We start from the raw sequence: 21810 nt of genomic DNA on the forward strand, positions 1-21810 counted from the left end.
AAACACCCTCGGGTACTGAGAGAGCTAGGGGCAGAATTGCAGTGGCCCTTGTTTCTGATATTCTCAGACTCGCTCTCATCAGGTATGGTACCTAGGGATTGGAAGAAGGCGAATGTCACTCCCATATTTAAAAAGGGAGTAAGATCTCAGCCTGGCAATTATAGGCCTGTAAGTTTGACATCCGTGGTGGGCAAGTTATTTGAAGGCTTGTTAAGGGATCACATTCAAAATTATGTAGTGGAGAATGGCATTATGAGCAGTAATCAGCATGGCTTTATGAAGGACAGGTCATGTCAGACCAATTTAATTGCTTTTTATGATGAGGTAAGTAAGAAGCTGGACAGTGGAGATGCAGTAGATATAATCTATTTGGATTTTGCCAAAGCATTTGATACCGTTCCCCACAAAAACGACTGCTTTCTAAGCTAAGGTCTATTGGTCTTAGTGAAGTCGTTTGCACATGGATAGAAAACTGGCTACAGGATCGGGTACAGAGGGTGGTTGTTAATGGCACATTCTCTACTTGGAGTAAGGTTCTCAGTGGGGTTCCTCAGGGTTCTGTACTGGGTCCACTTTTGTTTAATTTGTTCATAAATGACTTAGGGGAGGGTATTATGAGTAATGTATCAGTGTTTGCAGATGACACAAAACTCTGCAGACCAGTCAATTCTATCCAGGATGTGACATCCCTGCAGCAGGATCTTGACCAACTGGCAATCTGGGCAGCTAAGTGGCAGATGAGATTTAATGTGGATAAATGTAAGGTCATGCACCTGGGATGTAAAAATATGCAAGCCCCGTATACCCTTAATGGGACTGCACTAGGCAAATCCATAATGGAGAAGGACCTTGGAGTCCTTGTAGATAATAAACTTGGCTGTAGCAAGCAATGCCAGGCAGCAGCTGCAAGGGCAAACAAGGTTTTGAGCTGTATTAAAAGGGGTATAGATTCACGGGAGGAGGGGGTTATTCTTCCCCTTTACAGAGCGCTGGTAAGGCCCCATCTAGAATATGCTGTTCAGTTTTGGTCTCCAGTGCTCAAACGGGACATTATTGAGTTAGAGAGGGTCCAGAGAAGGGCAACTAAGCTGGTAAAGGGTATGGAAAGCCTCAGTTATGAAGAAAGACTGGCCAAGTTGGGTCTGTTTACACTGGAGAAGAGGCGCTTAAGAGGTGACATGATAACTATGTATAAATATATAAAGGGATCATATAATAACCTCTCTAATGTTTTATTTACCAGTAGGTCCTTCCAACGGACATGAGGGCACCCACTCCGTTTAGAAGAAGGGAGGTTCCATTTAAATATTCGGAAAGGATTTTTTACAGTGAGAGCTGTGAGGTTCTGGAATTCCCTCCCCGAATCAGTCGTGCTGGCTGATACATTATATAGCTTTAAGAAGGGGCTGGATGGATTCTTAGCAAGTGAGGGAATACACGGTTATGGGAGATAGCTCTTAGTACAAGTTGATCCAGGGACTGGTCCGATTGCCATCTTGGAGTCAGGAAGGAATTTTTTCCCCTGTGAGGCAAATTAGAGAGGTTTCAGATGGGGTTTTTTTGCCTTCCTCTGGATCAACTTGTAGTTAGGCAGGTTAGGTATAGGCATTATGGTTGAACTTGATGGACGTATGTCTTTTTTCAACCCAACTTACTATGTTACTATGTTACTATGCTTATTTACATGGTTATTCTGTCTGAATTTAACCTGTCTTTAAGCAACTTCTAATTTAGACTATTTCTATTTGTGCCATTTTCCAAGGCATAAAATGTTGTAACTGTGGAGAGGCATGTATCGTGTGTATTTATGTGCACAGCTTAGCGGGAACACTGTTAACAAGGTTGGGCCATTATTCCCTTGCTAATATTTTCTGATTGCAAATCACCAGATTCGTGTCCATGTTTTAATATCGACGCATATTAATACCTGTATTTAAGAAATAAAAAAAAATATGTAGCTTCGCACCATATCACCATTTTCTTTCCAAGTGTCTTATTTGACACTTAGCATATCTTAGCCAAAACCTTTTTGTGATCTGGTGTAAAAGTGTAACGATAAGCATGCCTGTTATCTATGTACATGTACTCAATTAAGTAGGAATGCCATAGAACAGTGGTCCCCAACCAGTGGTTCAGGAGCAACATGTTGCTCACCGACTCTTTGGATGTTGCTGAAAGCAGGTGCTTGTATTTGAATTCCTGGCTTGGAAAACCAGGTGTGCTGCCAAACAGAACCTCCTGTAGGCTGCCAGTCCATGCAAACAGGCTACCAAACAGCCAATCGCAGCCTTATTTGTTACCCCCAGGTAAATTTTTCATGTTTGTGTTGCTCCCCCACATTTTGATGTGGCTCATGGGTAAAACAAGTTGGGGACCCCTGCCATAAAAGGACAAGAATACATTTTCCATTTTAAAATTTCTCTTTCAATGCAACTTACTGCTAAAACGGACAGGCTGGGCAAAATTCACTGTATGGAATCGAGGGGTTTCCCCACTCCGGCCTCTGTTAAACCGTGTGTCCACACTCTCTTTTCCATGATACGTTCGCTGGTCTCCAGACAGACCTGTTATACAATACACAATGTTAAAAGAGCATTTTTGCTCTCATTTTTTTATTGCAATTAGAAATGATTATTTTATTATTTATATATTTCTAATACATGACTTCCTGAAGCATCTAAAGCCACAGCTTTACTCTTGCTTCACAATTTATCTTCTCATCTTGCTCTTTATCATCTCTTCATGAGTGATAATTTTCTCATGAGATGCCAGTTTGGGAGCATGACCTAGGACGGGGGTCTGCTGGTATGTCGCAGTTGGTTTTCATCTGGTTGAATGCATGCAAATCATTTATATTATGCCAACATGTTACACAGTCGCAGCTCTTCATCATTCATATTAGGCCTTAGTAGTATTAACAATCAATTAGTTTCCCTATATAACATACACTGAGGGGCATGTTTATTATAGTGTGTAAACCAACATCACTGGTGATGTTGCCTATAGCAACCAATCAGCATTTAGATTTGAATTGTCAGCTACAAGTTACAAAACAAAGATTTGATTGGATGCTATGGACAACATCACAGATGATGTTGGCTTACACACTATAATAAATATGCCTGTGTTGGACTGTGTGAGGAAACAGGATGACAAAGCACTAAGTTGGACTGACTTCACGACACTTAGCGGCAATTTTTTGTTATGCTGTGTAAAATTAAATTTGCTGAAAAACAGTGTAAAAGCTGTGTAAAATAAATGGTGAATTTCACCATCCAAACACCAGGTTTTTACTTTCCAGTGGGAGAATTAAATGCATTAAAAAGTTGTGCTGTTTTTACGCTGCAAAACTTGGCAATGTGTGTTGAATATTGTTGCCAATTTTTACACAGCATAATAAAATTGGCCCCTAAGGGCTGTGGCACAGGGGAAGATTAGTCACACGCGACCCCAATATGACATCCCACCGGCGAGAGTGTAAATGGCATACGCGGTGGAAGTTCGCAGCAAATCGCCGGTGCTGCGTATGACATCCCACCGGCCATGTACACCCACGACAAATCTCCCCGTGTGCCACAGCCCTAAATGTTTGCATACTCTGCACTATTTAGCATAAAGGTCAGGTCTGACTGCTCTGAACTGGCTTGTATGGAGAACTCTCAAAGCAGTGCAGGGCTGTTCTAATACAGGTGGAAGGCGAGTATTAGAACAAAAAGACAAAGGAAGTGGTAATAAGTGATTTGGTTAATAGGATGGTGAATGAGGTAATCCATTGCAAGGCTCCTACATGCTTAAGAGTGTGTATCGCTGACTGGAGGTTATGCTCAGAATGTTGTGGGATTAAAAGAGGGGAACGCCCAGCAAGGGGCTAGTGGCGAAGATGGGCACAACATTTCTAAACTACTTTTGCAGGGATGGGCTGTCATTTAATAAATGTTCACTAATGCAAGAAGCTTTGTTAGAACTTATGCAACATGCACGTTAAAGGGAATCAAACCCAAAACATTGACTGATGCAAACCTACTCAGTGCAGTACCACTTTTGCAATTTACATTAATTTTCCATTACAAATGTGTTCTGAGATATTAAAGGACATGTCAACCCAAAAAATATTTTGCCTAATGAAAAATAAAACATAATTCTAAGCAACTTTCCAACATGTGCTTTAAAAGTTATTTGTAAATGTAACTGCTACTGAAAGCAGCATTTGCTTAACTTCTGGTTATGGCTTTTTAAACAATGTTGCATAGGTCAATCTCCTCCAGCAAGACAGGTCTGACAATCTGCTGGCCTGTGTAACACTGTTTCAAAAGTCAGCCACCAGGGCAGAGAAAAGAAAATGACAAACACTGCTTTTAATAGCAATAATATATACAAATAACACATTTGTAATGAATGCATATAGCAAATTGCTTAGAATTATGTTTTCTTTTATTAGGTAAGAAATTTTTTTTGGGTTGACATATCCTTTAACTCTTTTATACAGTTTTAAACTGCCAGGTACCCTTTGAATTTTCTGTATTGCCAGTAAACACAGGGGCTGCTGTCTGTCAATTTCAGAAAGAGTGGATGACCCAAAAGCCTGGAATTAGTGGTCCAAAACTAAAGCTCTAAAAGTCGAAAAGAATTGCAAAAGTATGGAATGCTGATGAGGGGGAAGGTATTTAAGTTAAGCCCCTATTTAATGGCATATAGAGTCACTGAAAAAGAGGTTATTTTTCCCCTTATCCCTCTAAGCACTGGTAAGGCCCAAGATAGAATATGCAGTGCAGTTTTGGTCTTTAGTACCAAAATTATAATTTTTAAATTATAAACCTTTATAACTTGCACATTAAATAGTGCACCATTAGCTTGAGAAAGGGTCCGGAGGGGCCCGAAACGTTGCTCTTGTTTCGTTGCTTGTTTATATGTACTTGGGCAAATAAAACAAAAAATTTTCACGGCTTGCATCTTCAGTGTGCTACTGGATTTTTTTTGCTTTTAGTACTCATAAAAGGACATTACTAAAACAGATATTCCAGAGAAGTATGACTAACTAAGCTGATAAGGAGTATAAAGGTCTTACAATGATTGTAGGCTGCCAAACTAAAATTAATTAAATTGGAGAAGAGGTGTTTGGGGTGAAAATATGGATTTCTTATAGATTTATAAATCTAGTAATCATTATTAACTTCATTATAAAATCTCCAATGCCGTTATTCACCAGTTAATCTTTCTAGAGAACAGAAGATTTAAAATAAAAAAAGAACTGAACTCTAGAAGTGGAGGGGGGTGAGAATGGGCTAGGGTTTAGTTCTCCCTTAAGCTGTAAAATGTTTTTGTTTGTGAGAGCTTGTGCAGTTGAGGGGGTATGTTAGGTTCCAGTGAGAACAGAACTGCTGAGGCTCTGTTTAGACGATACAAATATGGAGTATAATCATAGTAGATATACTGCAGTAAAAAAAAAAAATCAATAAATATGCTTTAAAAAAATTTATATACCCATACATAAAAACTGTATTTCAAGTCAGATTAATATTTTCTGTTAATTGGTCCTATGAGTTTATAATGTGATTGATACACTTCCCTATTTACAACATTTTATGTTTCTTTTCCTAGTATAGCTAAGAATTTTTCAGAGTAGTATCACTGGCATCCAAGATTCCTGAATGATTCATGATTTCATGTTGAAGCATTTATGTAAGAAGTTATATCACACTGTTTTAAGTTTTTTAGAATGATTTACATTTTTATGCTGGTGTGGGAAAGAGAGACTTGCAGATAAATAGAAACAACAGATATTTGTAGACCTACCTGGACAGTTGACCTCATCACTCTCATCTTCACATGCTGGCCATCCATCACACTGCCAGTGAAGGGGTATACACTGTATGGTACCACTGTGGCAAGCGAACTGCCCTGGTGTGCAGCGCAGCTCTGCAAGAGAAAAAACACCAATTTTCTGAGTTTTCTAGGAGTTTACCTTGTGTATATTTTAAACTTGATACCAGTTTTAAGTAACTGCAGAAAATTCAAGCACAGAAATGGGAACCCTTGTGTAGAAACCGGATATCCAGATGGCTCCAAATTATGGTAAAGCCATCTCCCATAGTCCATATTATGATTTTTTTTATTATTACTGTCCTTTTCTATGTAATAATAAAACAGTGGCATCTACATGATGGTACCTAAGCTGCATAATGCATATGGATGTCAAAATCCTACAATTCAGGTTTAACTGTTAATGTATGGTGATGCTAGTTACTGAAAGGGTCCCTTATATGGAACACCCATGTCCAAAGCATTCCGTATGGTAGATCCCATGCTTGTACTGTTGTGACCTCAAACCTTATCTGTACTTTCTGCTTTGGACTAGGCTTTCATTTTTTAAGACGGGGGTGCATTTAAACAGGCAAAAATGTGGCACCAAAGTGCCAAATGGCCCTAAGTGCCTATACAAGCATGTCAGGCATAGCTGCCTGTTCAAGTACCGCCGACTCAACAGGTGCTCTGGCGTATTTGGGGTATTAAAATGGGATGTTCACCTTCGTGCACAAAACACTAATTATACAAATAATTTCAGCTATGTGAGAGCATGCTCCTCCTCAGTGACATATAATGTGCTATTCAACCTAAGAGCTTACTTTTCTAAGCCTACAAACACTCTACAGAGCAATACTACCATTAGGCATGCAGCAGGTAGGTGATGAATAGGCACATGTTTAGAGTTCCTGAAACTGTCTATGCCCTTACCAAGCTTTATATGTAGTGTTCCATAAAAAGCTAGAGGGGTCAGCAATCACCTCTGTCAGCAAGTGTCCCTAAAGAGCAGGCGCTGTTCATATGTAAACCAAATAAATGCAATAGCCTTTCACAGATATAAGCCCTTTCTGTGCATACCTGAGTGAAAGTCCCCTCTATATGAGGGGAAGTTTAGCAAAGCAAGATGTTGTCAAGATAGTTTCATATGACAAGATACTCATCATGAAGACTGACAGCTGGTCTAAAACTATAACAAGCAACATCTGTAAAAGTGTTCTAGGGTATGCAGGGACCCCTGTAACAATTCTTAAGCGTATTAGCAGCAAGATTTCTGCATGGTCTGCTAGGAAGCAAACAATTATTTTTACAGAGGCAGATGAAAATTGCTTTTTTTCTGAAAGGTCAGATTTTATTGCATATTATGACATGCTTCCTTATGGCAAACACATTTTACTTGTTGTATCAACTAAAATATTCTCAGTATCTATCAATTAAGTGCAAGTAAATTCACAATAACTGCATTTTAAAAAAACTATAGACAAATTCACTATTTATACGTATAATATGTATGCATTTCATGAAATATACAGCCCCAATCCTAAGTGTACTGTGCCCAATATGATACAGGGGGAGGGGGTGTATATAGCAAAAATTATGTACTCCATTTAATAAGGTTACATGTTTGGGTGCAGGACTCCCAGGTCTTTGGCGATAAGCAAAAAAACTAATCTATTGAACCAATGGTTTACTATTATTATATATATATATATATATATAAGACCCAGGTATGAGGTGTATGTAAGGATAATGATACCAAGACAGGTATTAGACTAATATTGAAGGGGCATTATCTCACTCAGACTATGTAGTACACTGAAGGAACCAAAGCTGGAATGTTTTAAAAAGCATTTAAAAACAAACACAATTGTTGTAGCACATGAATGCAAACATTTCCAAAGACCCGTTTTTGCGTTTTAGGGGGGTGTCAAATAAGCATATAATTGACCTACTCAGACCATCCTGGCCAAATAGAGCAGATTACATGGCCCCTGACAAATGACTGGATCACATTAGAATCCCATCCAGACCTGTCCTGAGAGGACCACAAACAGAGCTCCATACAGTCCTCTTCCAAAGAGATAGTCAGGAGTTAATATTGGCCCAAGTATGCCTACAAAACTCACATGGAATGTGCATGCTATGCTTACTGATCTTGTTCTCCACATACACATTGTATTTGAAAGAGAAACCATTTTCCTCTTTAAAAGAATAGTTCAGTGTAAAAATTAAATTGGGTAAAACAGATAGACTGCCCAAAATAAAAAATGTTTCAATATAGTTAGGCAAAATGTAATCTGCAAAGGCTGGAATGGGTAGATGTCTAATATAATAGCCAGAACACAAACTTCCTCCGTTCATCTCTCTAAGCTGTTAGCAGTCAGTAACCAATCAGTGACTTAAAGGGGGGCCCATATGGGACATAACTGTTCAGTTAGTTTGCATATGAATCTGACCTGCTTGCTCACAAACTAACTGAACGGTTATGTTCCATGTGCCCCTAAAGTCACTGACTAAGAGGTTAGAGAGCTGAAAGCAGAAAGTAGTGTTCTGGCTATTATGTTAGACATTGTTCACTCCAGTCTTTATAGATTACATTTTTGCCTATATTACAAACATTTTTTATTTTGCGCAGACTATCTATTTTACCCAGTTTCATTTTTACACTGAACTGTTCCTTTAAGGAAAATCATCAGTCTGAAAAACAATGGCTGATAAACTAGATGATACATGGGAGAGATGCTGTAACAACATGCTGTCTAATGGGAGTTCCTGGTCCAGAATTGTCCTGTTAAGGCATTTTTACATCCCAGGACACTTACAGACTTCTTTGCATGAAAGCACATAATACAATTTGACACCAAAGTATTTAAATATGCTGGACAGCTCATATTAGAACCTGCAAATTAATAATGAATATAAAGACAAATCTTCATTTGTGTGTATAATTCAAGCATCCTGGTGAAGTAGTCCTACAAGGCCAACATTCTATAAAACAAATAAATGAAAGTTTTTTTTTTTTTTTTTAGACAGTCCTAGCACTTAAGGTGGCCAAACAAGGGCCAATAAAAAGTATTGACTTCGCCCTTCTAGAGAAAGTTGAAAGCGTATCTGCCTGTGTATGGGCCCTTTCAGACTTTCTGACTGCTCTGTATATGCACTCAATATGATCAGATTGTTGGCCTTGGGGTTTACACAATTTTAGGGCTTGCTGGGTTTTATGTAACATATATAAAGATGCACAAAATATTTTACACCAAAATCGCGGTTATAACTAGGGATGCACCAAGATTCTGCCTTTTTCAGCAGGATTTGGCAGATTCCATAGTCCTGGCCGAACTGAACCTAAATCCTTCAAATCCTAATTAGGATTAGGATTCGGTTTGGTATTCTGCCAAATGCCACAATAGTGGATTCAGTGCATCCCTAGTTATAACACCATTTGTGAAATCAGCAAGCAGAATCCATTACAATTGTCAAAAGTAGTATCATTTATAAAGGTGTAGATTTTGATGAACTCCAGAAATTGATATCAATATATAACACTGCTGTATAACTGGTGCAAGAAATTTAAAGTCACAGGGAGAGGTTCAGGCAGTAAAGAAATTCTTGCATAAATATGGGTGTAAAGCACACTGCTGCCATTTTTTTAAGCTTAAACCTATATTTTTTTTTTATTGGAATTTTACACTCAACTACAGATTTGTCCACACAGCTTTATATCTACAAGTTGACTAACAGCATAACAAGTTTTTTTTTTAGTTTTTTTTTTTTACACACCTTTATAAATATTCTACAAGAATTTTCAACTATATGCCATTTTATATCTACAAAATGATACCACGTGACATCTATTAGCCTTTAACAACAATTTCTACCATTCAGTCTACTACTCACTACCACAGCTAGAAGCATGCTCACCTGATTGAAGTCTTGCCAGAACTATTCCTGGACCTGAAATTTAGAATTTAAAAGAAACTTACCAAAATAATTATAGCTACAATCTAATTGTCTACATACCAAAGTGAAAGAGCATAACAATTATAAAAGTCCACATAAACACAGGCCGAGAATCCGCCCCTACGCTTGAAAAATCTAATAGTTGTGACAGCACCCGGAGCCATTGCTTTGGCCCAGATGCAGCCACACTAAATGAAATTCTGCGTGAAACTGCATTCTGGAACACTGAATGTATATATAAAATAAAGTTTTTAATACATTAAAATATATTTTAATGTATTTAATATATTCAGCCCAACCTTTCACAAAGGATTCGGGGTTCGTCCGGATCCTAAAATTTTAGATACAGTGCATCCCTACTTTTAGTATGACATAGACAAAGAAAATGATCATTGGTGTATGCTATAAACCACCCCGTATAGATGAGGGGGATGAGGCCCAGCTACTTTTGCAAATGGAGGAGGCTTCAAAATTGGGTCAAGTTGTTATTATGGGGGACTTTAATTATCCGGACATTGACTGGAGTAATGGGGTGGCTAAGTCAGAAAAAGCTAGTAGGTTTGTAAATATGCTAAATGACAACTTTTTATTTCAGGTGGTTCAAGAACCTACTCGGAATGAGTCTATTTTGGACCTGGTAATATCTAATAATACTGAACTTATCTCTAACATTTGTGTGGGTGAGCATTTGGGGAACAGTGATCACTACATGGTCTCCTTTGAGATAATGCTGCAGAGACAGCTCTATAAGGGAGTAACTAAAACACTCAATTTTAGACGTGCAGACTTTGCCAGTATAAGGGCATCTCTGCAATGTGTCAACTGGGAAAGGCTTTTCATGGGGTTAGACACAGAAGGAAAATGGAACATCTTTAAAACATTGCTTTGCAAGTATACACAACAGTATATTCCCCTTGTAAGCAAGGAGAGGCATCGCAAAGCAAAACCTTTATGGCTGAATAAAAGAGTTAAGGTCGAGGTTGGTAATAAAAAACGTGCTTTTAAAGCATTCAAGTTAGCTGGGACAGCGGAAACTTTCATCAGGTACAAGGAAGCAAATAAAGCATGCAAAAAAGCTATCAGGCAAGCTAAAATAGAGATGGAAAGGGATATTGCAGCAAGGAGTAAAAAGAATCCAAAATTATTTTTTAATTATGTGAATAGTAAAAAAATGAAGCAAGAAGGGGTGGGAACTTTATTATCACGGGGGGTAAGTTGGTTGATGAGAACGGGGAAAAAGCAGAAATTTTGAACTCTTATTTTTCATCTGTCTATACATCTGAGGAGCCAATAATGAAGGCTTCCCTTTTAATTTACCCAGTGCTAGTAATTTAGCTACTGACGCGTGGGTCACTCAGGAGGAAATTCAAAAGAGACTTGAACATGTAAAGGTAAACAAAGGTCCAGGACCGGATGGGATTCATCCCAGGGTATTAAATGAGCTGAGCGCTGTGATTGCCAAGCCTCTTCACATAATTTTTCAGGATTCGTTGAGGTTTGGCATGGTGCCGAGAGACTGGCGGATTGCTAATGTGGTGCCATTATTTAAAAAGGGATCTCGTTCTCAGCCTGAAAACTATAGGCCTGTTAGTCTAACATCAGTAGTAGGAAAGCTTCTGGAAGGGGTAATAGGGGATAGGATAGTTGAATACATTGCAGTTCACAATACTATTAGTTTGTTCCAGCATGGTTTTATGCGTAACAGATCTTGCCAGACTAATTTAGTTGCCTTTTATGAGGAGGTGAGCAGGAACCTTGATGCTGGAATGGCAGTTGATGTCATCTACTTAGATTTTGCTAAAGCGTTTGATACAGTACCTCACAGAAGGTTAATGATCAAATTGAGGAATATTGGCCTAGAACATTATATTTGTAATTGGATAGAAAACTGGCTGAAGGATAGAGTACAAAGAGTGGTGGTAAATGGAACATTTTCTAATTGGGCCAGTGTGGTTAGTGGAGTACCGCAGGGGTCAGTCCTTGGTCCTTTGCTTTTTAACTTGTTTATTAATGACCTGGAGGTGGGCATAGACAGTACTGTTTCTATTTTTGCTGATGACACTAAATTGTGCAAAACTATAAGTTCCATGCAGGATGCTGCCGCTTTGCAGAGCGATTTGACAAAATTGGAAAACTGGGCAGCTAACTGGAAAATGAGGTTCAATGTTGACAAGTGCAAAGTTATGCACTTTGGTAGGAATAATATAAACGCAAACTATCTACTGAATGGTAGTGTGTTGGGGGTTTCCTTAATGGAGAAGGATCTAGGGGTTTTTGTAGATCACAAGTTGTCCAATTCCAGGCAGTGTCATTCTGTGGCTACTACAGCAAATAAAGTGCTGTCTTGTATAAAAAAGGGCATTGACTCAAGGGATGAGAACATATTTTTGCCACTTTATAGGTCCCTGGTAAGGCCTCACCTTGAGTATGCAGTGCAGTTTTGGGCTCCAGTCCTTAAGAAGGATATTAATGAGCTGGAGAGAGTGCAGAGACGTGCAACTAAACTGGTAAAGGGGATGGAAGATTTAAGCTATGAGGTTAGACTGTCGAGGTTGGGGTTGTTTTCCCTGGAAAAGAGGCGCTTGTGAGGGGACATGATTACTCTGTACAAGTACATTAAAGGGGATTATAGGCAGTTGGGGGATGTTCTTTTTTCCCATAAAAACAATCAGCGCACCAGAGGTCACCCCTATAGATTAGAGGAACAGAGCTTCCATTTGAAGCAGCGTAGGTGGTTTTTCACGGTGAGGGCAGTGAGGCTGTGGAATGCCCTTCCTAGTGATGTGGTAATGGCAGACTCTGTTAATGCCTTTAAGAGGGGCCTGGATGAGTTTTTGAACAAGCAGAATATCCAGCGCTATTGTGATACTAATATCTACAGTTAGTATTACTGGTTGTATATATATAGTTTATGTATGTGAGTGTATAGATTGGTTAGTATAGGTTGTGTGCTGGGTTTACTCGGATGGGTTGAACTTGATGGACAATGGTCTTTTTTCAACCCTATGTAACTATGTAACTATGTAACTATAGACATTCATAGTCTGAGAGAATTTGCAATTGGTTTTCATTTATTTCTTATGGTTTTTCAGTTATTTCACTTTCTCTTCAGCAGCTCTCCAATTTAGTATTTTAGCAGCTCTCGTTGCTAGGGTCTTGTTAACCTTAGCAACCAAGCAGTGGTTAGAACAGTGGTTCTCAACCTTCCTAATGCCGCGTCCCTTTAATACAGTTCCTCATGTTGTGGTGACCCCCAACCATAACATTAACCATATGTGTTTTCCAATGGTCTTAGGCAACCCCTGTGAAAGGGTTGTTCGACCCCCAAAGGGGTCCCAACCCACAGGTTGAAAACTGCTGGGTTAGAATGACAGACTGGAATGGAAATAGAAGAGGAACTGAAATAGACAGGCAATGGAAAGATCAAGCCTGCCTGCTATCTAGTTCACAACGCCATGCGATGCTATGTTAGGGAGGGAGGGGGAACTTCTTGAAGCAAACGGCAAGCTGAATCCTCCCAGTTTATGACGTAGTCCTTTTGACAGATTGAGATGCTACAGTTGGGTTCAGGATCTTCAGTAGGATTTATGTAGAGAAACAGGACTTTTAGGAAAAAACAGTCAGCATGGCCTATAGGTAGGTTTGGAAGTAGGTTCATATTTTTATAAGAATTTTTTTGGTGTCTGTATCACTTTAAGCACAAGAAAACCTCCAGTAGTCAAGTTCACGCACATGCTTCTACCCCGGATAGGAAAGACTAATGAATACAGATAAACTAGGTTCAATCATTCCAACATAAATTATTAAATTATTTTAACACTAGCACCCTGCACACATTTATTAAAAGTGCATACTCCTTGGGAGATGTAGAAGTGGGTTGGCTGCCTCCAGCTAAAGTCTAAACATAATTGGCTTTTCCTGTCTCTCCTCTTATGTGGGTCAATTTGGTACATTAAGTCGCTGACATTAGCTAAGAACTGAAATATCAAGGACCTGAAACCAAAAGAATAAAGCCCTGGAGCATATGCCACTGCGAAAACATAAATGAACTGGCCACACACACACCGACAACCATTAGAAGCGAAGTTTTGTATGATTTTTGGACCATGTGCGGGCTTCGAGTTATCAGCCTGATAATTTCCGGCCAATGGCAATCAGTCATTAGAAGATTTGTCTTAGAACAAAGATTTTCAGACCTTCTAAAAAACAAAACATTTGATCTGCACCCCCCCCAACCTCATAAAGCTACGAATGTAGAAAAACATATCAGTCATTTGTAGATTGATGTAGAAAAAACCATATCAGTCATTTTGTTATAGCTCTATATTCTATATGACAAAAAGTATCTGAAAACCTGCTTTTCCAACATCTCATTCCTAAGCCAAGGGAATAATTATAAATTTTGTCCATTTACTCTTATAATACCCTCTACACTTGTGTGAGTGGCACCGAGGCATTATTTGAGAAGAGTCCCTAAAGTTAGGTTAAAAATGAGCCCGGATTCTCTTAGCCATATAAGGGCTTATTTAGTAAGAACTACCACAGTTGTCGTGCAAATATACACCATTCATTAAAGGTACTTGCATCTACACTTGCTTCTTACACTGTCCCGCCTATACAGGTATAGGACCCGTTATCCAGAATGCTCAGGACCAAGTGTTTTCCGGATAAGGGATCTTACCGTAATTTGGATCTCCATATCTGAAGTCTACTAAATAAATCAGTAAAATATTAATTAAACCTAAAATGATTGTTTTGCATCCAATAAGCATTATTTATATCTTAGTTGGGATCAATTACAAGGTAAAATTGTGAATTATTTGACTAAAATGGAGTCTATGGGAGACAGGCTTTCCGTAATTCGGAGCTTTCTGGATAATGGGTTTCTGGATAAGGGATCCCATACCTGTACTTGCTTTTGAATTCAGTGTGTCTATTCATTCTAGGGAATCCTGGCGCTACCACCACCTCAAAGGTTGTTAACTATCATGGAATTTTGTGGTAAAGAAATATGCCACCACACACATGAAATTCCTTCTATTAACCCTAAATTTCAATGTGATTGGCCATTTATACTTGACATTTATTTCTATAGAAAAAAATGTAATGAAAATATAATTATCAATCAAGCTTTTGTGGGTTGAAACTACAATATCACTGAACCTGACACTGCATATGGCCTATAAATAATGTTAAGTCACATTTAGAGGACTTAAGTGCTTCCTTCAGACTGCTGCTATTAAGCCTAAGCCTGTCAGCTCAATGTTTCGTTTTTCTAAAATCACAGGATTACAGGTGTCCAACTCATGTTAATATATCCCACAGCAACTCAGATAAACAAAGCAGATTTTATGCAATTACCGTAGTGTAGTCTTGAAGTGTGATAATATTCGGCAGTGCCTTATTATTCAATTTATCACGTATTATGTAATTTGAGACAAGGCAAGTCAAGCAAATACAGTCATGGTATTGTTGCTTTGAATACCGTATTTTTCTATTCAGGTCCTTTCCTAGTCATAGTCTGGTCTCTCATTCAAGCCACTGCCTGGTTGCTAAGGTAATTTAGATCCTAGCAACCAGACTGCAGAAACTTTAAACTAGAATGCTGCTGAACAGTGAAATAAAAAAAAGTACAAATAATAAAAAATGAAGATCAATTGCAATTTGTCTCAGAGTATCACTCTCTAGATTATACTAAAAGTTAACTCAAAAGTGAATAACCCCTTTAACGTGACTAGTAACAGCAAATCAAATCTATTCTGAAAAATACAGAATAAGTATATGTTAAAAAAAAAAGTGTCTGGTAGAGGTGAAATTGATAGCGCATTTATCTAAACTTAAAGGTTGCAAAAGTTTTTAAGGGATGCCTATGAGGTACAACACTTGGCCTGAAACCACCTCCCATTGACTCATTCTTGGAGACCCCTGCAATCATTAGTACTACCAGTCATTATCATACAAATGCTCACTACAGCATTGATGCCATCAGCCAAAAAGACTCAGATCGCTGAAATTACACACTTTGTTAATTTTCATAAATCTATATAAAGTTTTTAAGAAAAATCAATAGACAAATGTTACTTTTCCAAAAGCAGAGCAATTAATATCAGTCTGTGCAATAAACCCCTCTGAGAAAATAAAATCAGACCTATTCAAACAATACTGATATGAACATAAAAAAGATAAAATGACTTTCTTGTGACCAAAATACATCAACACAACCTAATCCTCAATTGCCTAATACAAAAACAGACATCAGGAAGCGTAATTATCAAAATTAGAATGAATGGATTATAGAGTTTTTTTTAAGAGTTTGAATAAACTCAAAATTTTACCAAACTCAAATGTTTGCTTATTAAAAAAAAATTTAATCTAAAACACTTAAATAAAAATGTGAAAAAACTCAACTTAAATTTGCATTCTGCTCAACATTATCAATCTGCAAACTCTTAGAAAATTTTCAAAAAACTCAAAAAAATAGCTTACATTTTGCCTAGTACAACTTCTACATTGAACTCGCAAGCTTTTAGATGCCTAAGTTTCACATTAAAGTTTGTTTAATTCTTTGAGCTTAATAAATGAGACATTCCAGTTTTGGAAGCCCTAATTTAAATTCATGAGTTTTCGTGGCAAACATTTAAATGTTGCTAATCTGACTTAAGTCATTAATATGCAAATATATCAATGTGAAAACAGTAAATATAAGTAGGATACTTTGTCAAAGGAATATTTAAGTACTGATTAAAGGTATGCGAACACCCCTAATCCAGAAAGCTTTTAGAAACACTGCAATGAGAATATTTTCAGTTATGCTTATGTATCGGATGTAGAAGACATATTTCATTCATTAACTTTAGAAAAAAGTACCCTGTATACTATCCTAGAGCTCATACTGTTTCAGCAAGTATGTACAGCAGAGAAGATCTATGGCATGCAGTCCTACTGTAGATAAACTCACCAGAAAAGAATAGATAGGCTTCGCAAAATATAGAATGTTTTCAGTATAGTAAATAAGCCAAAAATGTAATCTATAAAGGCTAAAGGCTACCATAACCAGGATACAACTTCCTCCTTTGAACCTCTGTAACCTGTTAGATAGCGAATTGAAGGAGGGCACATGTTCAGTTACTTTGCTTCAGAATCTACATACATAGAAACATTAAGTTAGTTTGAAAAAAGGACACACATCCATCAAGTTTAATCTTTTATGCCTATATAACCTGCCTGATAATTAAATCTTCTGAAGCCTTTCCAATTTGGCAGGGGGGGCGAATATTCCTTCCTGACTCGATCGCAATTGGATCAACTTGTACGAAGAGCTATCTCCCATAACCCTGTATTTCCTCACTTGGCAAAAAGCCATCCAACCCCTTCTTGAAGCTATCTAATGTATCAGCCAGTACGACTGATTCAGGGAGAGAATTCCACAACTTCACAGCTCTCACATAAAAAGCCCCTTCCGAATATTAAGAATGAACCTCCTTTCTTCTAATCAGAATAGGTGCCTCAGTAGGCTGCTAAAAGCAATACCCTGTGCTACATCTCTTATACTGCGTAATTCTGATCTTGCCCATTCCCACACCTTGTGTCTCAATCCTTTCTCCTTATAGAGTGTAAGCTCTTTTGGGCAGGGACCTCTTCACCTTCACTGTATCAGTTATTGGTTGCTTTGTATGTAATCCTGTATGTCCAATATATGAAATCCACTTATTGTAAAGCACTGCGGAATATGTTGGCACTTTATAAATACATGTTAATAATAACAATAATAATGTCTGCTGGAAGGACCTACTGGTAAATTAAGCATTAGAGAGGTTATTATATTGATCCCCTTATATACGTATACGTAGTAATCTTATCACCCATTAAGCACCTCTTCTGCAATGTAAACAACCCCAACTTGGCTTGTCTTTCCACATAATTGACACTTTCCATACCCTTTACCAGCTTAGTTGCCCTTCTCTGTACCCTCTCTAACTCAATAATATCTTGTTTGAGCACTGAAGGGGGGGGGACCTGTCACCCTAAGAAATAACTCCAAATTATTTTCTATATTGTTAGTTGAGCAAAATAAACTTCACTTACTCTATATAAATAATATAAATCTTGTTTCATTCTGTCTTGGAATTACTCAATCAAAGCAAGCAGGCACCATTTTGTGGACACGGTTATTAAGGCAAGCTTTGTACCACCTCAAAATCTTGTTTATGTGACTGACTGGGGGACCAGATGCCCATGCCCATGCACTGGCTACACAGTTAGATGAGGAGGAGGAAGGGGAAAAGTGAGATGTGCAGTGACATCTAGGTAGTGCTGAACGGAAAGCTAAAGTTATTGTCTGCCCCGCCTCTATGCCTAAGGCATAGAGCTGGGGGCAAGAAATATATGATTGACAGCTGGGATTTTTAAATGCCTTTATAATGGGTTTGGATGTGTTAATATAAAAAAGAACTTGGGTTTCATGTTTAATTTGAAAAGTACTTTTATTATACAGCTTTATATGTCTGGGTGACAGGCCCTCTTTAAGACCAAACCTGAATGGCATATTCTAGATGGGGCCTTATCATTGCTCAGTAAAGTGTAAGAATAACCCCCATCTCCCACAAATCCATGCCCCTTTTAATACAGCTGCTGCCTGGCATTGCTTGCTACAGCCAAGTTTATTATCTACAAGAACTCCAAGGTGCTTCTCCATTATGGATTTGCCTTGTAGTTCCATAAAGTGTATAAGTGGCTTGCATATTTTTACATGACCTTACATTTATCCACATTAAATCTCATCTGCCACTTAGGCGCCCAGATTGCCAGTTTGTCAAGATACTGCTGCAAGGATCTGACCAGTGTGCTCACAATCAAAAGCAAACTTTAACAGTTATGTCACATGTGGTCCCCCCTTCAAGTTGCTGTACTATCAAACAAGTTAGAGAAATGCACAGGAGGAAGTTGTGTTCTGGCAATTACATTAGGCATCCATTCTCTCCAGCCTACAGCATAGCTTTTTGTCCAGTAGAGTAACTTGGTCATGCCAGGCACAATCAGTTTTTAGGGTTTTTTTTCTTTTTTTACCTAGTTTTATTTTTACACTGAGCTGTTCCTTGAAGACTATAATACAGGTAATGCTTTTGTGTTTTGAAGCATGTATTGTTCCATTGTGCGAGATATAAATTGGCGTTATACAAACATGTATAGTGAAGTGGAAACAAAGTTACATTAAACAGAGTTTGACAACTGGAACCTAGCCAATACGAATTTGGCTTCTGTCCCCGCCTCCCAAAGGGTCTTGTAGCAAAGTGCAAACACAAATCACAATTAAAAGCACAGTTCTAACAGATTGAACTGAATGTCGGGCCTCTGGGGAGAAGCTTCAGCCACAGTCAGCAAGCCGCAGCATTATGCGAGAGCTGGGGGCACTCTGACACACCCTTTCATGCCTACCCTATGAGATCCCCTAAACTAACCCAACCTGCTTATTATGATTTCTTATTGCTATCAGTCAGTCTGTCGTGCCTACTGAATGCTGTAGTTCTACAATAGCTAGGCAGCTCGCAGGCTGGGCTTGACACTACAATTCTGCCTCTGGGCACTAATGCCCCCCGCCAGCAGCACTAAGGAGGCCACGCATTTCTCAACTCACCTGGCCGCAGCGGCTCAGTCAGTGTAAGTACAAGCAAAAAGAGGAGAAGGAAGGTGCCGCTGTCCGGTTTGGGCACCATTTATCCTCCGTTCATCCTCACCCGCAGCCGCGAAAACCGGGCACTTGCCGGGGAGGTGAAAAACTGGGCGAGGTACGGAACGCTCTTTACAAATAATGCAAGTATTAGGTCTCCAGGGACATGCTTCGACACTGGATTTTCGGTACCGGTAGGCACCCAGCCTCAGTTAGCGCCGGGAACAAGATGGCGACCTCCGTCCCCCTCACAACAAACAGGCCGCTCCATAGCCAATCAGAGAGTAGAAGGAGGGACGTACCCATTAGTTCGCGAAAAAGGAAGTGAGCGAGCCGGAAGTCCGCAAAGCGAATAAGTTACGTGGGGAAACGGAGGCTTTTGCAGTCAGATGCAATATTAAAGTGGCTGTAAAATGGAAAATGTACAGCATATTTAAATTAAACCTGTCTCTTAGGCAACTGCAAATAAAATAGTTTTGTCATCAACAGTCTTTCTAACTTATAGGTTGCGAGAGCGCAGGCAATGACATATGACAGCTGGTTTTAAATTCTTTGTGTCCGTACACAATAAAAAAGCTTCCAGCGAGACACCATAGCATTTAACTAGTTCTCTTAGAATCAGCTATGTTTGTGGAATAGGATCACAGATCTGCTCTCCGGGAGATTTTTTTGGCCGCTCCCCAACCATTCCTAGTTATTACTATAACCCAGGGAACCCCAACCTTTTATATCCGTGAGCCACATTTAAAGGGAAAAAGTGTTGGGGAGCAACCCAAGTACAAAAAAGGTTCCTGGGGGTGCCAATAAAAGCTATAATTGGCTACTTAATAGCCCCTATGGGGACTGGCAGCCTACAGAAGGCTCTGTTTGGCATTATACTTGGTTTTTATACAACCAAAACCTGCCTCCTTACCAGAAATTCAAAAATGAGCACCTGCTTTAAGGCCATGGAGAGCAACATCCAAGGGGTTGGTGAGCAACATGTTGCTCACGAGCCACTGGTTGGAGACCACTGCTATAACCAGTGACCACCCCTAGCTAGGGTTGCCACCTGGTCAGTTAAAATGATGATTGAAGCCAATATTATGAATAGGTGCCAACCATAGTTACTGCCATACCAGTACCCCACCAAAAAATGGTAAATAAATCTTGCAGACTCCAGAAAAATATAATGGTATGTATGCCTTTAGCAGCAGAAGTTGTCTTTGGTTGGGGGGTAAGGAGAGGGAGGATTTGTGGCATGCCAAAATTTTTGGACAAACCCACTCTTTGTGGCCAAAATGAGCACCCCCATGAAGTCCACTTGCGCTGCTGTCCCTTTCCCGCCTGAGCTGCCCACCCCTTCACTTCTGTTTAGCCACAACTTCTAAAATGGATGGGGGTTCCGACACCTATGGTCTTTATATAGTATCACTGTGCCACACTGTATATTTTAAGGGTAATGACACACAGGGGCTTTGTCAACCAACAAAATCATGCTGTCCGTGTGAAACAGGACGCTTGAAAATACCTTTGAATGGAAAAGTATTGAAGTTACTTTTATTCCAATTTTAGATCTGTCAGTTGTACTCATTGCCCACCCACAGACAACCAAAATATTTAAAGACCTCAGATGACTGCACCACACAACATGCAGGTAAAAAATGTTCATTTGAAATGTTGAGTAAGGCCCGTACATGGGCAGATAAGCTGCCAATTCTGTCTGAAGAGGCCAAATTGGCATCTTAAATCTGCCCATGCATGGCCAGCTTTACTGCTCATTAACTCTAAAAAATCATCCCTGAACTCCTCAATGAGGAATTCTCTCTCAGCCTCATCAGACTAAACCCCAATCTTACCTTTGAGCAATACAATTGTATCTGGTCCAGTCTTGGCACTTATTGGACAGTGGCACATATTGCTATATACATTATAAATAACAGTGCCTATTACCCTCCTGTTTTGCCTGTAAGTAAACCACACACTCAGACTGCCAGCTCCAGAGAGTAGGGACATCCTTGCTCCTGCACGTGGCACTTAAGCTTTGTTACTGTGTATGTTTTTCCTACAGTGCATATTTATTTTTCTTTATTACAATGTTTGTCCCTGTCTGTACCATTACTGTATTGCTAGGGCAATGTTACAAAGGACATTCATCAACAGCAACCAGTTGTTCTCCCTGTGGAAGACAAAATGCATTTAAGGGTGAAGACACACTGAGCTACTAGTAGCAGCTTCATTTTTCACGGCTACTACACTCCAGAAAATACCCTGCCATAGACAAAAACTGAGAATTGCCTCAGACCATTATCTGTAAATGGTCAGTATTGTCTATTTTAGTGTGTCTTCACCCATACATTTACATTGGAAAGCCTTAATTACAATCACTTAAATGATCCCCCTGG

The 21810-nt window shown here is 39.1% G+C and overlaps 1 protein-coding gene across 4 annotated transcripts in view; it reads right to left on the reverse strand.

Moving 5' to 3' along the window:
- Window positions 1-19726, reverse strand: part of dgcr2 (DiGeorge syndrome critical region gene 2) — a 29141-nt gene extending 9415 nt beyond the window's left edge. Inside the window, exons 1-4 of one of the 4 annotated variants that reach the window (XM_012962894.3) lie at window positions 19394-19726; window positions 9721-9753; window positions 5794-5916; window positions 2439-2564 (exon numbers count right to left, since the gene is read on the reverse strand). In XM_012962894.3, coding sequence (XP_012818348.1) covers window positions 2439-2564; window positions 5794-5916; window positions 9721-9753; window positions 19394-19472 — 361 coding nt within the window. In that variant the 5' untranslated portion in view covers window positions 19473-19726. 4 annotated transcript variants of the gene reach the window in all.
- Window positions 19727-21810: the final 2084 nt, after the last annotated feature.

The sequence above is a fragment of the Xenopus tropicalis genome, chromosome 1, assembly GCF_000004195.4.
Source record: "Xenopus tropicalis strain Nigerian chromosome 1, UCB_Xtro_10.0, whole genome shotgun sequence".
Classification (NCBI taxonomy): domain Eukaryota; kingdom Metazoa; phylum Chordata; class Amphibia; order Anura; family Pipidae; genus Xenopus; species Xenopus tropicalis.